Source organism: Epinephelus lanceolatus, chromosome 18, assembly GCF_041903045.1.
Source record: "Epinephelus lanceolatus isolate andai-2023 chromosome 18, ASM4190304v1, whole genome shotgun sequence".
NCBI lineage: Eukaryota > Metazoa > Chordata > Actinopteri > Perciformes > Serranidae > Epinephelus > Epinephelus lanceolatus.
The window spans coordinates 36,825,001-36,839,061 of record NC_135751.1 but is presented as its reverse complement, the minus strand read 5'-3'; the positions used below and the strand labels follow the sequence as shown (position 1 = coordinate 36,839,061).

Genomic DNA, 14,061 nt, shown 5'->3' with positions numbered 1-14,061 from the left:
TGATGGCGGCTGTTTCTAAGCCTGATAGTCAGTCAATGCAGCTTTGATATGTTCTTATTAACTACAAAGGTACAAAGTCATCTCTGAGTGATGTATATTTTGATCAGTTCACCCTGAATTAAAGGTACAGTCAATAAAGTCATCCAGGCGCCCTGTTGGTGCAGGGGTAAAAATAAAATTCATCCACCAGGGCTCTCACAGCTTGGTCTGTCTGCACTGACCCAAAAAGGTCTTGTCATGAAGACTGAGATAGAAGTGAACACAGTGACCTCTTGAGGATGCTGTTGTGAGCTGCTCAGTAATAAGCTGGTTCCCCTCTCAAAAATTCTGTTTTATTCTTAGCGTTTCTTCTGATTTCTTGGACACTATCAGTCATTTGGTCTTCTTCTGCATTCTCGAGTTCCTGCTGCCTGAGCTAGTCACTTCGCAGCTCATCTTTGGGGGCCATCTTTCTGATGTGTTCCTAGATCTTGGTTGTTTCATCCTGGACAGTGGCTCTGATGCTCACCAGTCCTCAGCCGCCCCTCGCTACACTTAGTGTACAGCCTCAGGGCGTTGGACTTGGCATGAAACCCTCCATGCACTGTGAAAAGCTTCCTTGTCTTGATATCTTCTGCTTTGGCCAGCGTATTGTACCAGCAGGGTATCTGATGACTGGTTGATGGCTCTGACCTCATTTTTATATTTATCTGTATACTGTTAGGAATTTATGTAGTAGGTTGGAATGTTTACTTACCAGACCTAAACATCCAGAGGGTTCATTGATACTACTTAAATTGTCCACATTTCCTGTTAACATTTTTGTGGGCTGCACTGTGACCATTTGTCTTTCCTGGTGTCCTGATAAGAGGCATTTCCCTTCCCCCATTTACACAAGACTTTCTCGACACAAAGGGATTGTTCTGCTTCATGGTGTTGAGACAATATATATTACTAGAGAGATATCTTTGTGAAAATATATCTAACATTAATCATATAGTGTCATGACATCATATAATACTGATACAGAATGCATAATTTACAGAGAGAGGCAAAAACATTTTCCATCATGCCCCACAACCTTTATTTCTCTTGTACAAAGACCAGATGATGCATGACACCATAACACTGATGAAACTGAATGCTTTGCATTTTTCCCTTTGGATGAGAGAAGAAACGAGTTTGTGTGACGGCAAAGTCTCTTGTGACTTTATGAAATATTTATACATTTTACAAAAACATGAATCACAAAAATAGATTTGAGGGTTCTTTTTGGTCTGTGACACTATTTAATGTTAGGAATCAGCATGTGGTCAAAATGTGGGACAATGTTTGGCACTGCAGCTTCGATAAATATTTAAGCTGCTCAAAGCAATGATGTTGAAGTGTCAGGTCACTGTGGACAAAAATAGACACCACCAGTCAAACTTTAATCTTCTTAAACATCCATTGAAGGGTAACTTTGGTGTTTTTCGACCTGGACCCTACTGTCCCAATTTTTTTCTAATGGGAACAGCAATTTCGAGGCGTTACATCCACTAAAAGTGCTCGATTTTGCCACTGACAGGCTCACATTATTATTCTAAGTGTCTGACAACATTATGGAAAGGGTCCCTACAGAGATAGACCTTTTTGTTAAAGGGTAAGATCCTTTTTGTTGAGCCAGAAACTGCCCCAAAATCTCTATCGCTGCAATGTAACCACTCAGGGCATCGTCCCAGTCAGCGTGCGTCCACTTAAGGTGCTTGGTTTTGCCACTGACAGGCTCAGATTATTACTCTAAGTGTCTGACAACATTATGGAAAGGATCCCTACAGAGATAGACCTTTTTGTTAAAGAGTGAGATCCTTTTTGTTTAACCAGACACAGCCCTGAAATCGTCATCGCCAAACCCACCAGACTCCTATTTTAGTGTGTACAGAGGCAGCATGTTTTCACATCTAACTGGGTGAATTAAGGGTTAATTCCAGCCAAACTAAAATTGGTGTTCGTTGAGACAGAGGAAAGACAAAGATAAATGGTTTGGTGAGGTTCATTTTGTTTCTGTCGGCTTTGAATGAAGTGTGTTTTTATGGTGATAAAATTGCTGTTTATTTAAATGGAGTCTGGTGGGTTTGGCGATAGTGATTTCAGGGCTGTTTCTGATTAAACAAAAAGGATCTTACTCTTTAAAAAAGGTCCATCTCTGTAGGGATCCTTTCCACAATGTTAACAGACACTTAAATACTTTGAGCTTGTTAGTGGCAAAAACAAGCACATTTAGCGGATGTGACACACATGCCCTGAAACTGTTTTTCCCCTTAGTCACTGAGACACAAAAACATGGGAAAATATGGTCTAGGTTGTCAAATACCAAAGTCACCTTTAAACACTCCAAGACTGGTTTTCCGATTACAGAAGCAGCATGTACTCATAGGTTTTACTGCGCCAATAAATAAACCATTTCTTTTTCCCTTACAAAATGACTCCATCATACGGTGTTGTTTGCACTTTTAAAGAAATAAAAAATACAGCCAAGAATAAAATTTCTGACATGGTTCAGGACAGTAACATAAGAAAATACAGCAAAAGAACATTATAAAAATACCAAAGAAAAACCCTAACACTGGTGAGGTGAGAGTGTGAGACGACTTTTCTGTGTGTGTATTTAAACCGACATGGAAAAAAACACGCCCAGTGATGATGACAAACTTTTGGGAAATCCAGCCACAGATGCTAAATAATTCCATCCTATCCAGGTGTGACTAAGTCATTAAGGAATCAAAATGCCCCACACTTGTACAGAACAAATAAACCAAAAGGCAGTGAGACAACACTGAGTCAAGTGTGAACATGTACATCTCAGTGACTTGCAGAATAATGTGGCACAGAGCCACGTGTCCATGACATCACATACAGTACAAACCACACAGTTTTCCTGCGTGTTTTAACAATACACAAAGCAATGCACTGGACACAAGCACACTGAGAGAGTCCTCACAGAGTCGTGAATCATACAAAGTCCCATAAAGACAGTTTCTGCTGAAGGGCTCTGCTGTTTTCTATTCTTTCCGAAGAATAACCACACAAGATAAACAAGGCGCAGTATATCAAATATACCCCGCCGCGGCTTCATACAGCTCTCACTGTATTATGTTCAAAGTAAAAATTAAGTCCTTCTACAAAAATACTTTTTTTTGCTGTGTAAACTTTTGCAACCAAAGGCACTGTCTTATCCTTCCGCTCTTCTTATAAAACATGCAGCCTGATCCTTGCTCATATCATGTCAGATTCATCCTGACTCGTACCATGATCTCGCCTTATGTGGAAACTCTGACGTTAAAAGAACATCCCCCCCACCAAATTACCACATGTATATCAATTACTCACTCTGTGCTGTGTCGAATTTGTGAAGGAAACTTCTTCTCACATGCATCCACAGTGAACAAAGAATCCAAAATCAGAAAGTTCCTGATGAACTGGAGTCAAAGGCGACAGTGTTTAACACCAAAAAAAACTATATCAGCTTGATTTACAAACTCTCACACAACTCCCAAAGTCACATTTATCCAGTTGTGTGCTCAGTACTTCCCAAACAGACAGTGCTGTCCACCGGCAACTGAATTAAAAGTGAAACCTATTGATGCTCTCTTCAATGCCAGACTCCATTGACAAAAACAGTAATTTAAACTCGCTGAACACCAGAGCTGCTGGACTACTGCTGCCTCAGTCAGTTAGTCAGTTTGTGTTTTTGTGTGACTTTGGTGCCTTAACGGGTTAGATCAGATTCACCAAAGTCACACAATAACACAAACAAACTCACTGATTGAGGCAGAGGTAGACCTGCAGCTCCTGTATTCAGGGAGGTAAAATGACTGTTTTTTCTCAATGGAGTCTTGCACTGAAGAGAGCATAGGTAAGTTTCACTCTTAGTTCAGTTCCCCGTCAGATAGGGCTGTCTGGTTGGGAAGAATTGAGCATACGAATAGATAAATGAAACTTGGACTATACTGTGCGAGTTGTGTGAGAGTTTGTAACAGGATGTTTTGACTAGGGCTGCCCCCTAAAAGTCGACTAAACGTTAGTCAGCCAGAAAGGTCAAGAATTCATTGGTTGTTTTGTCGCAGAGAAAAAAAACATGAAACTCTATTAGGAGCTGCACCTTCAAGAATAAATCCAAACCTATATGACTGGACCATGTGTGACTTTAATTTGAAAGGACAGACACAGGAAGTGTCCACGCTCAGCAGTCAGACAGGAGTCAGGTTAATTTCCAGGGCTGGTACCTGCGGTTATTCCACAGGCTAGTTAATAACATGTCGGGCAGGAAATCCAAAGTGTGGTATCATTTTGAGAAGGTGAAGGACGAACCCAAGGTGATATGTAAACTCATCTTCATTGGTCGACTACAAACATGACGTATCATCTGAAACATGGAAGTAGCTACATGCCCATTAGCCCACAGCGTCATTAACAGGCGGCTCGCTCAGTGTGTGACGTGCACTTGGAGATAAAATATAGGCCTATATTAATGAAGGTTCATTAGTACCTGCAACTCAAACCACCAAAATAAATCATTTAATAATCAAATGTATATCATAAACATGCAGGAGACTAGTCGAGTAACGGCCCTAAATGATGACTATTGGTCGACTAGGAAAATTCTTAGTCGGGGGCAGTTTTTGGATTCTTCGTTCACCGTGGAGGCTCGTGGTGAGCTCAATGAAAGGGTGTGACATTGATGTAGAAACGTCCATTTTGGAGGTGACGTATTTCTTTTATATTGACCATAGCCTCATCTTGCACCAACCCAGCTCTTGGAGTGATGTATTCTCATGTATTCTCTCATACTGAAAAACACTCCCTGTCGTCTTCATGAAATGTGCTCAGCTCCTTGCTACAAAATACTGCGCCCCGTGAAAATGCTGCCCTTGAAAAGTAAAAAAAAAAACAAAAAAAAAACACATGTTCATCATTTTTAGAGGGGAACAACAATGCTGTTGCAGTCTCCAGGATTACCCAATGTAGGTCAGTGTTAATAACTGCAGTCTGTGCATGGAAACACAAAGGTGATCAAATGCTGATGATAACGGCGCCGTGGCGGCACAATAGAGCAATTAAAGAAAATGTTCCCTTTGAAAAACAGTTAGTTTAAATACACAGCGGCTCACCTGTGTACATCCAGCTGAGATTAAATCAAAAGAATGTCGAAACTCCAGTGTCTCAAAGACAAGCTGAGACAAATCGAGCTGTGCAGTCTGACGCTCACTGGAGCTGCTGTGCTTCTATATGATGAGATGATAACATGCTTTTAAACTGGTCGAATAAAGCAAGCTGCTAACATGTTGTCTGAAATGTTTCTATTAATATAACCTCCACTGTGAAGCCTAATGAGCCAGGTCTGGAGAAGCAGTAGGGTTTGTAGTATGTGTTACATAACATACGAGTATCCTCTTAATCTGAGTATGAGGTAGAAAAGACTTCTACCTGTTTCTGGTGCCGATAGCTGTCATTACTGTGTCTTTTTAAACACATAAAAATCCCTTTCATGCTTGACATAAACATTGCACTTACACAATGTGAAATAAATTAGATGACAACTAATACTCTAGTGCAGCTACACTTAAAGGAACACCTCACCCACAAAATGATCATTTGTATGTCACTTAGTCACCATGTGTTACGTTAAATTCACGAAAAAAAATCAGCTTTTCTTGCGTGACTTTGTGGCGATTAAAGAATCCGGAAGTGCAGAACATTCAAAGCATCCAGTTACGAACTCTCACACAACTCGTGCTGTACAATCCAAGTCGTATGCCAAGTACTTACCAAACAGGACAACGTTTTCCGACAGACAACTGACCGGAAAGTGAAACTTCTCTAAGCCAGACTCGATTCATAAAACAGTAACTTTACCTCGCTGAAAAGGGGAGTTGCTGGTCTACCACTGCCTCGATCAGTTAAGCCCAGTTCACACCAAAGATTCGCAACGAGACGAGTTGAAACATGCAACTTCTTGCAATGCGCCGTTCTGCAACGTTCTTAAAACCTGCCGGTTCACACCAATGCAACTAGATGATGGTGTATCATCTCTATGCAACAACTCTCTGTGCTTCTGTTCTGATTTGCAGCTTTTCAGGTTTATTTTGTGGCTGAATATAATTTGTAGCTTCTTAAAATATGAGTGAGGATAGTGACAGTAGCTATGTTTCCATCCAAAAGTGATTTGAATCATTGGGAAATGCGCATTAAAAAAAATACGAATCCTGTGTGTTTCCATTAAATGTACGGACTTTGGTGAAAACTACGAACTCGCGCGAGTTTTCCGTAGAACCGGAAACAAAACAACTCTCGCATTCTTCTTCTTCTACGTTTTCTGGCGGTTGGCAACCAGCTTGTAAATGCATTACCGCCTTCCTGACCCGGAGTGTGGATATCACCATGGAGAGAGCTACGTCAGACTTAATTCAAACATAACTGTTTACATCCCCCGTTTTGCGAATCAACATTTTTTCGAATCAACCAAAACCCAGCTAAAGCGAGCGTATTTTAGTTTGTGCGAATCAGGGGATTTTAATTCGAATTTTGGCGTTTCCATCATAATTTTCCGATGCGATACTTCTAGATGTGCATCTAAACAGGCTGAAGGAAACATGGCTAGTGAGATACTGGCTACAGCTGCATTTGTAGTGGTGATGAAACTGCAAAAAACCAGCATTAGATGGACTGTATTCAAAATAAATACGCCACAATAATATAAGTAAGCGGCACCAATTAATCAGTCAATGAGAAGGTGTGTTTGTAGGAGGGCATAAGCACATACAGCAAGCAGCAGCAGCCCACCATCCGACACCGGCACACCATTAGGACGGAAACAGAGGGCTCGACAGGGATGGACCACCTGCTGCAGCAAGTGAACACACCGTCTGCGGTCATTTTGACTTGACCAGCAGACTTCACTACAAGCTGATTGGCTGTAGAAACAGGTGACGTGCTTTATGTTCTAAAACCAGCCACTGGCAATTTGACCAACAGAGTTGCAGGTGACACCATCAGCCTGCTTGAGTCGAGTTCGCACCGCTGCGACTTCTCTCTCCAACGTTCTAAAGCGGTTTCGTCTGGTCACAAATCTTTGGTCTGAACTGAGCTTTAGTTTGCGTTACGACGCTCAAGTTCAATCAGGAAGACTTTCTTTGTGCTCATCCATTCACAATTCTCTCCATCCCACTCTCACTACTTCCTCTAATCAGCTGACTGTGGGCGTTCACTCTTCTAGTTATCCAATCAAACTTAACCGCGATCTCTATCAGCCAATCAGGAAAGCACTGCAAAATTTTCTGCTCTCTCCTCTGCTGCTGCCTGCCACCATATTAGGCAGAATCTTCGCGCCCTCCTCCACCTTGTTCACCTCCAGCCATCGTATCCAGAGTCCAGGACAAGCTAAACAAAGACTCATTCCTCTACTCATCCAGATCATCGGCACTTCTTCATCTCATCTTCACCACCTCTACCACCACCAGCGTCTAGACCCCGGGGGGGTTCCCTATTCGACTATGGATTCATCACCCTCCTTAAATCACACCATCTCTACGGGGTCTAATCACCAAAGACTTTCCTCATTTTTATTCTTATTTGCACGTTAATAAATATTCTTTCTGCAACAAAAAACAAGTCTCTCCGGATTGAAATCTAGTCGTATGCTCTGTAAAACACTTGCGCATAAACAGTCGAGTAGTGTGCTGTTGAACACGGCCTCCTTTTTCTCCAGTTCATCAAGAATTTTTTTTGTTCCTGGATTCTCTGTTCTTCGTAAAGGTATGCAACAAAAACATAGTCTTCTTCACCAGCTCAGCGTACCACAGGGTGAGTTACTGACATACAAATGATCATTTTGTGGGTGAACTATTCCTTTAAAACTAATCTAGTAACACCTTGTTGTAACTAATCACCCGCCGTCCGCTGCATTTGTGTCATGACCAAACGGGTTTCTACGACATCGCAAACAGAGTATGGCTCCGTGACATCACTTCGGCGTCCTGCTACAAAGCCTGTGTGATCGTCACAGTTGGTCACAGCACGACTGTGACGTCACAAATGACAGGCGTGGCGTGACATCAGCGTTGCGAGTGCTAGACACTCACTTAGAAGCGCTGTGTGTAACTCTGGAGAAAGATGGCTGATTGTTGAGTCTCATTCCCAGGTTGTCCGATACTGACGCTTTGGGTTGCTGCTTGGGTCCAACTACCAACCCAAAGCGACAGTATCTGATGACCTAGAAATGAGACTCGACAGTGAGCCATCTTTCTCCAGAGTTACACACAGCACCTTAGGGACTACACTGAATGTGCAACATGTAAGGGACACGTGCTGTTTGCACAAGTCTAACTTGTGTGCTTCTTGTTATCTTTGTGATTTCATAATTGATAATGGCTGTTAACCTGGATTCACCTCATCAGTGTGCTTCCTTGGAGCGTCCCTAATAATGTGCACATTCAGTGAACAACAGACAGGACTGGAGAACACATCTGCAAAGCCCAGAACAAGGGGGAGGTGTCACTGTTGCTGGAGTGTAGCATTATCTCATTACATAAAAAATGGTTTGTCTGTGTGTGCCTGGGTCAGTTTAGTAGAAACACGAGTCACTCATTGAGAATCGAGTCTGGTCTGTCGTAGCCAAAGAGCCTGAAGTCAGGTTCGTACAGCTTGTAGAGTTCTCTCCGCGCCTCCACAGGCACTGTGCTGAACCAATCAGCCTCCCAGCTGCTGGCTGTGAGGTTCCTATGGGAGGTGGGGAACTCCACCACGTTGTCCACCCGCAGCTGGCGCAGTAGGTGCTCGGCATCCTCCTCCGCCGTCTCCAGGTGGCCCACAAAGTCATACTGAATCTGACATGGATGGCAAAGCCGATATACCTGCCGCCAGTGCTCGTTAAAGGGCATCTCCTTCTCTGTCTGAGGGTCCAGGAGGTACTGGATGAAGTGGGAGAAGGAGGGGTGGATGCCCACGCCAAACGCCTCGTCCACAGAGGCAGGGGGCGTCGGCTGGTTGGCGTAGCGGCGCAGCATGACCTGTGCAAAGCGCCGGTAGAAGTCTTCGTTGCGCAGCTCGAACTTGTTGCGGTAGGCCGAGATGAGGCGCACAAAGGGGTCCCGCACGAAAATAAACTTGGTGTACTTCTTCAGCTTCACCTTTGAAAAATGAAAGAGGATTTTATTAGCATGTAACATCTCATCACCACTCATACAACGGACAATTAACAGAGATGGTGGAGGCGTGAAAATATGAGACAGAACTACTAATACTACGCTTAAAGATAGGGGTGTGCCCTATCATCTCATTCACAGTAATACCAGTAGAATTTTTAATATGACATGAGAAACAAATTGACATCATGCTGTTACCCACGGCAACAACAAACATGGCTGAAAGCAAAATCATTAGCGACTCCGCGGTGGTTCCAAAAAGAGGAGCAGCTGCAGTAGTATGGAATAAACTGTAGCGTCCTGAATGTTTCATGAACAGCCCCGGACTTTCTCAGACTCTTTTAGTGACTTACAGCTCAGAGGGAACTCATTCAGCAGCTCCTCTGGCAGCAGCACAGCGTCTCTCCCTCTCCTCTCTCACCGTGTACACACAGGAGTCAGTGTCGTCAAGTGATTTTGTCATAAACCTTTGGTAATGTAAACCTACGGGACGCTCGCAGCTCAACAAAAACTACATCTATGTGAATGTGTGATAGTTGTGGTATCATAACAGCCTGTCACAGGTTACAGAGTGATGATTAGACGAGATTGTTTTATGATAAAACTTGTGATTCACACTCACATTTAAACCATGAAGTAGACGTCAGAGGACTCTGAAGCTTTGACAATGAATGGTTTCCCGTGTGGTGAGTGACCTTTTGTGAATATTGACTTTATTTAAAAATAAATCTGTGGCCAGAAGCACACAGTGACCCAGGTTGGATTTCATTTGTCTCAGTGACCCCTGCATCATTACGTGACCTCTGGAGTTCCACCAAAACACGTCTCTAAAAATAAAACTCACGTCCTTGTGTGGGAGGTAAAGAACTGCCAAGAGTGAAGAAAAGCTAGCAGATGGAATAATATGATAAAAATCTAGGGCGAGCCTTGAGCTCGAGCTTGAGTTTTGTGTTTGCATTTATTGTTGAGTTTGTGTTTTGTACTGTTTCTTTGACATTTGTTGTGGTTTCAGGCATTGCAAATTATATTAGAGCAGGGGTTTTCAAACATCTTGTGTCCAAGGCACACCAAAGGGCAAGACAAAATCTCACGGCACACCAGTGTTCTGCAGCACACACCACTGGCTTGTGTGGCTGTGGATTATGCTACATACTTGTCTCTCTACAAATAAACATTAAAAATAAAAATATATAGTTTAGTATCTGAACTGACCTTCATGAGGTGCCTCGCAAACTTGCCGTAACGTTTCCAGAACTTGTTAAAGGTAAAGTGCATGCTGCTGTTGTGGACCAGGTCTCTGGGGATGGCCATCGGGTCTCTCTGGGGAACACCGTCCCTCAGCAGGCTTTCGCTGAGAACTATCATGATGCGCTTCCAGTTACTGCACGCAACCTGAGAGCGGGAAGGCAGGGAGCACATGTCAGAAGTCTAAAATAAATATTCAGTTATTACAGTGAAATGGGTGGACGCTGGAGGACGTAGGTGGCATTGTATTGGCATAAAGACGATTAGACATACTGATCTGTTTCTTATCTGGTCATGTGAAAAATACATTTTAACCATTTTAAAAGAGCACAAACATCAACATTAACATAACTAAAAGGAGATAAAATGTTGTAGGAGTTTGCATACCTTGGGAACATAGCAGTAGATGATACCGTGCCTGTCGTCCACAATAAGGTGATCCAGCTCCCTGTTGGGAATGTCGTCAAACGAACGGTTTTTGCCAGGAAACACCACGCTGTCGTTAGCACACATCTCCTGAAGCAACTTCCGCCGCTGCTCCTGGATGTACCATTTGGCGAAGCACAGACAAATGTATTATTTATTAAAATACATGTAACCAGTATAAATGGATTAATAGTGTCTGGTCAGATTCATCTCATCTATTCTTTAATCAGTAACTCCTGACTTTAGTCCTGCACACCCTCACAGGTGTTCACACTTATTCTGGCTGATTAGACCCCTGCACGTTTTAAAACTTGGTGAAGATGTGCTGCTACATGAGGTCACAAACCTACATGATCCAATAAGAATGATAAAGCTGTAAACTGTCCCACCCAAACAGGTGCAACAGAAGTGCCAATCAAACAGTGTCCAGCCTGTCCAGTACACTAATTAGGCAACATAAGGGAAAACACCTGTGTTGTTAAGCCGTAGGTCTTTAAATAGAGAAATGGCAACTTTAGACTGTATTTTATTTTAGCATGTTACTTGCCAAGCGTTGGAGATATCAGCTGTAGAGATGTCTGCCTTCTCTCCAATATAATGGAACTAGATGTCACTCAGCCTGTGGTGCTCAAAGTGTCAAAAATATACATCTTAAAAACTCAACAGCAATGTCTCTTTCCAGAAATCATGACCCAGTTACTCAAGATAATCCACAGACCTTACTATGAAGGAACTATTTCTTTCTACCAAACTACAACTGTATCACTGCACAGAAGAAGTGTGTACCTATCAACCTATCTATAATAAACTAGGGGTGGGAATCACCAAAGGCTCCACGATACGATATTATCACAATACTTTGGTCATGATACAATATTAGTGCTATTTTAAACATGTTGCAATATGCTGAGTATTGCGATAAAATATTTTGCGATACGTTGTGATATATTACCTTTTTTCAACGGCAAATAAAGTCCCCCAAAGGAAAATTTTGTCAGCATATAATAAGATGAAGTTTTCAGTCTGTTCATCTCACTTCAATCATTTTTTTGCAGCACAATGTATGAAGTGGACGTAAAAAGTAATTGATTTTATTATTCAAGTAGGCTATCTTAAGTTAATTTTGTATTTGTAATATCAATAATTTATTTAATTTCACCATATGACGATACGATTTTGCCACACAAAAATCTTGCGATACTATGCTGTATCCATTTTTTCCTCCCACCCCTATAATAAACCCATTTAATTTACGGTACACAACACTGATGATAGGCTGCCACCAATGAATCCTTGTACAATCATGTGAGCTAGCTTACACTTAGGGCCTGTTTATACGGTTCCGTATATTTCACGTAACCGGCGTTTTTCTCGACGAAAACAGAGATTTTCAAAAACGGCTTCCAAAGTGAAAGTTTTTAAAAAAAATATCCGTTTCTATGGAGATGTGCAAACAGGATAGGCGGAGATGTTGGAAAACGATGACGTTGCAACCCAGTTCGCACATGCCCATTAGGCGCCCGGGAACCACAACAACAATGGCGGATATATGCCGGGTTGTTTACGTTTTGTTCGCACTCTTGGGACTACTTACGAGCTTACAAATGAACTTAGCACTGCTGCATCAACATCACCGCTACATCTGCGAACAAAGATGTCTGCTGTGCCCAATATTAGTAAGTGCATAGCAGCTAACTGTGCTACATAAGGTTAAAATGCAGTTTATCATTGTTTTTATCACTAGCGCCAAGAGGAAAACAAATCACTGTGCATGTACAGAATGTTCCTCTATGGTGTTTGACATATGGTGTATCGCCACCTACTGGCCTGGCATGCTAATTGCAGCAAAAAGCTGCCCTTTCTGCGTTTTCGTGGAAACAGGGATATTGTTTTTACAACTGATCGTGTAGACCAGGAATTTTTTTTTTATACGGGATAAATAAAAATCCGTTTTAATTTGTATCGGTATCCGTGTAAACAAGGCCTAAATCACTGTGCAGCGCTTATCTCTAACAATGAAGTGAACTGGAAAATTAACATTTTTAACAATTTGTGCAAGAGACTCTGACATACGTCCACCATGGAAACCACTGGCAAAAGTGCAAAGGTTGAGGCTAATGCACCTCGAAATGCTACAACTGCTGCTGACTTAGCAGCCACAGGCCAAGTGCAAAGAAGAGAAGACCCAAGTGCAACTCAGTTGCTATAAGCTAAGGGGTCCTTGGCCCGAAAAATGTTGACGACCCCTGTTTGAGACTGATAAATAGCACTACAGGTAAGAGGAAAATATGTAGTTTTGATTTTGGGGTGAACTGTCCCTTTAACATTTTAACATTTAATACTTTTAGTGCAATTAAAGATAATAATAAATAATATTCCGAGGAAAAAGAAGAAGAAGAAGGAGATGATATTAACCTGTCTCTCACGGAGCTCAGCTGCCACTGGAGTGAGGTGAATTTTCCACTCACGCCTCGGTATATACCGCTCCTCTGCTTTCTCCGATTGGTTACTTGTATCAGGTGGCGCAGGGTCTGTGGGCTCCCCAGTTCCCGGCTCTAAGAACTGGTTTACAAAGGCGTCGATGTCGGACAGGAAGGACGGTGTCCGGGAGGTCTGAGGCCCCTGGTGAGGAGGGGGATGCGGGATCTTGGGGCCCGGCGACACAGGAGTGTGCAAGTACAGGTGCGAGGCTCCGACATCGTCCCAGTAAATGATGATCAGGAGGATCATGAAGGCCGAGCCCAGGACGACAAAGATGCGGAACATCCTGGACGTTCCCATGGCGACTGCTGCTCGCTACAGGATCACCATAGCAACTGACTATGACTTGATAAGGCGTCTACAGCGTCACCATGGCAGCAGATTGAAATTGTTTTTATATGTGATCGCCGGGGCAACAGATTGGAGTTATAGGGTTCTTGCTACAGGGTCACCATGGCAACAGAGTCAAGGTCCAGGAGCTCTCTCTCTCACCATGGCGATAGACAGACAGCAGCTAGAGCAGAGTCTGTGGCGGGCTTATCATGATGCTGCTGCACTGCAGGAGTGTGCTGTACAGGAGTGTGACTGGTCATCCATGGATAAAGTCTCACCTCTGCTCCACACCTGCAGCACCCTGCACGCACACACACACACACACACACACACACACACACACACACACACACACACATACACACACAGAGGGAGAAAACCACCGTTACATAGTCCATCTTTCTCAGGGTTTAAT

The 14,061-nt window shown here is 42.8% G+C and overlaps 1 protein-coding gene across 1 annotated transcript in view; it reads right to left on the bottom strand.

The window, feature by feature from the left end:
* Nucleotides 1-3,200: 3,200 nt before the first annotated feature.
* LOC117268150 (carbohydrate sulfotransferase 12-like) overlaps nt 3,201-14,061 on the bottom strand; it is a 20,413-nt gene continuing 9,552 nt past the window's right edge. The window contains exons 2-5 of the mRNA XM_033644354.2: nt 13,248-13,947; nt 10,794-10,946; nt 10,374-10,553; nt 3,201-9,146 (exon numbers count right to left, since the gene is read on the bottom strand). Of these exons, the coding sequence (XP_033500245.1) occupies nt 8,598-9,146; nt 10,374-10,553; nt 10,794-10,946; nt 13,248-13,613 (1,248 nt within the window). The 5' untranslated portion in view covers nt 13,614-13,947 and the 3' untranslated portion in view covers nt 3,201-8,597. The remainder of the gene's footprint in view (nt 9,147-10,373; nt 10,554-10,793; nt 10,947-13,247; nt 13,948-14,061) is intronic.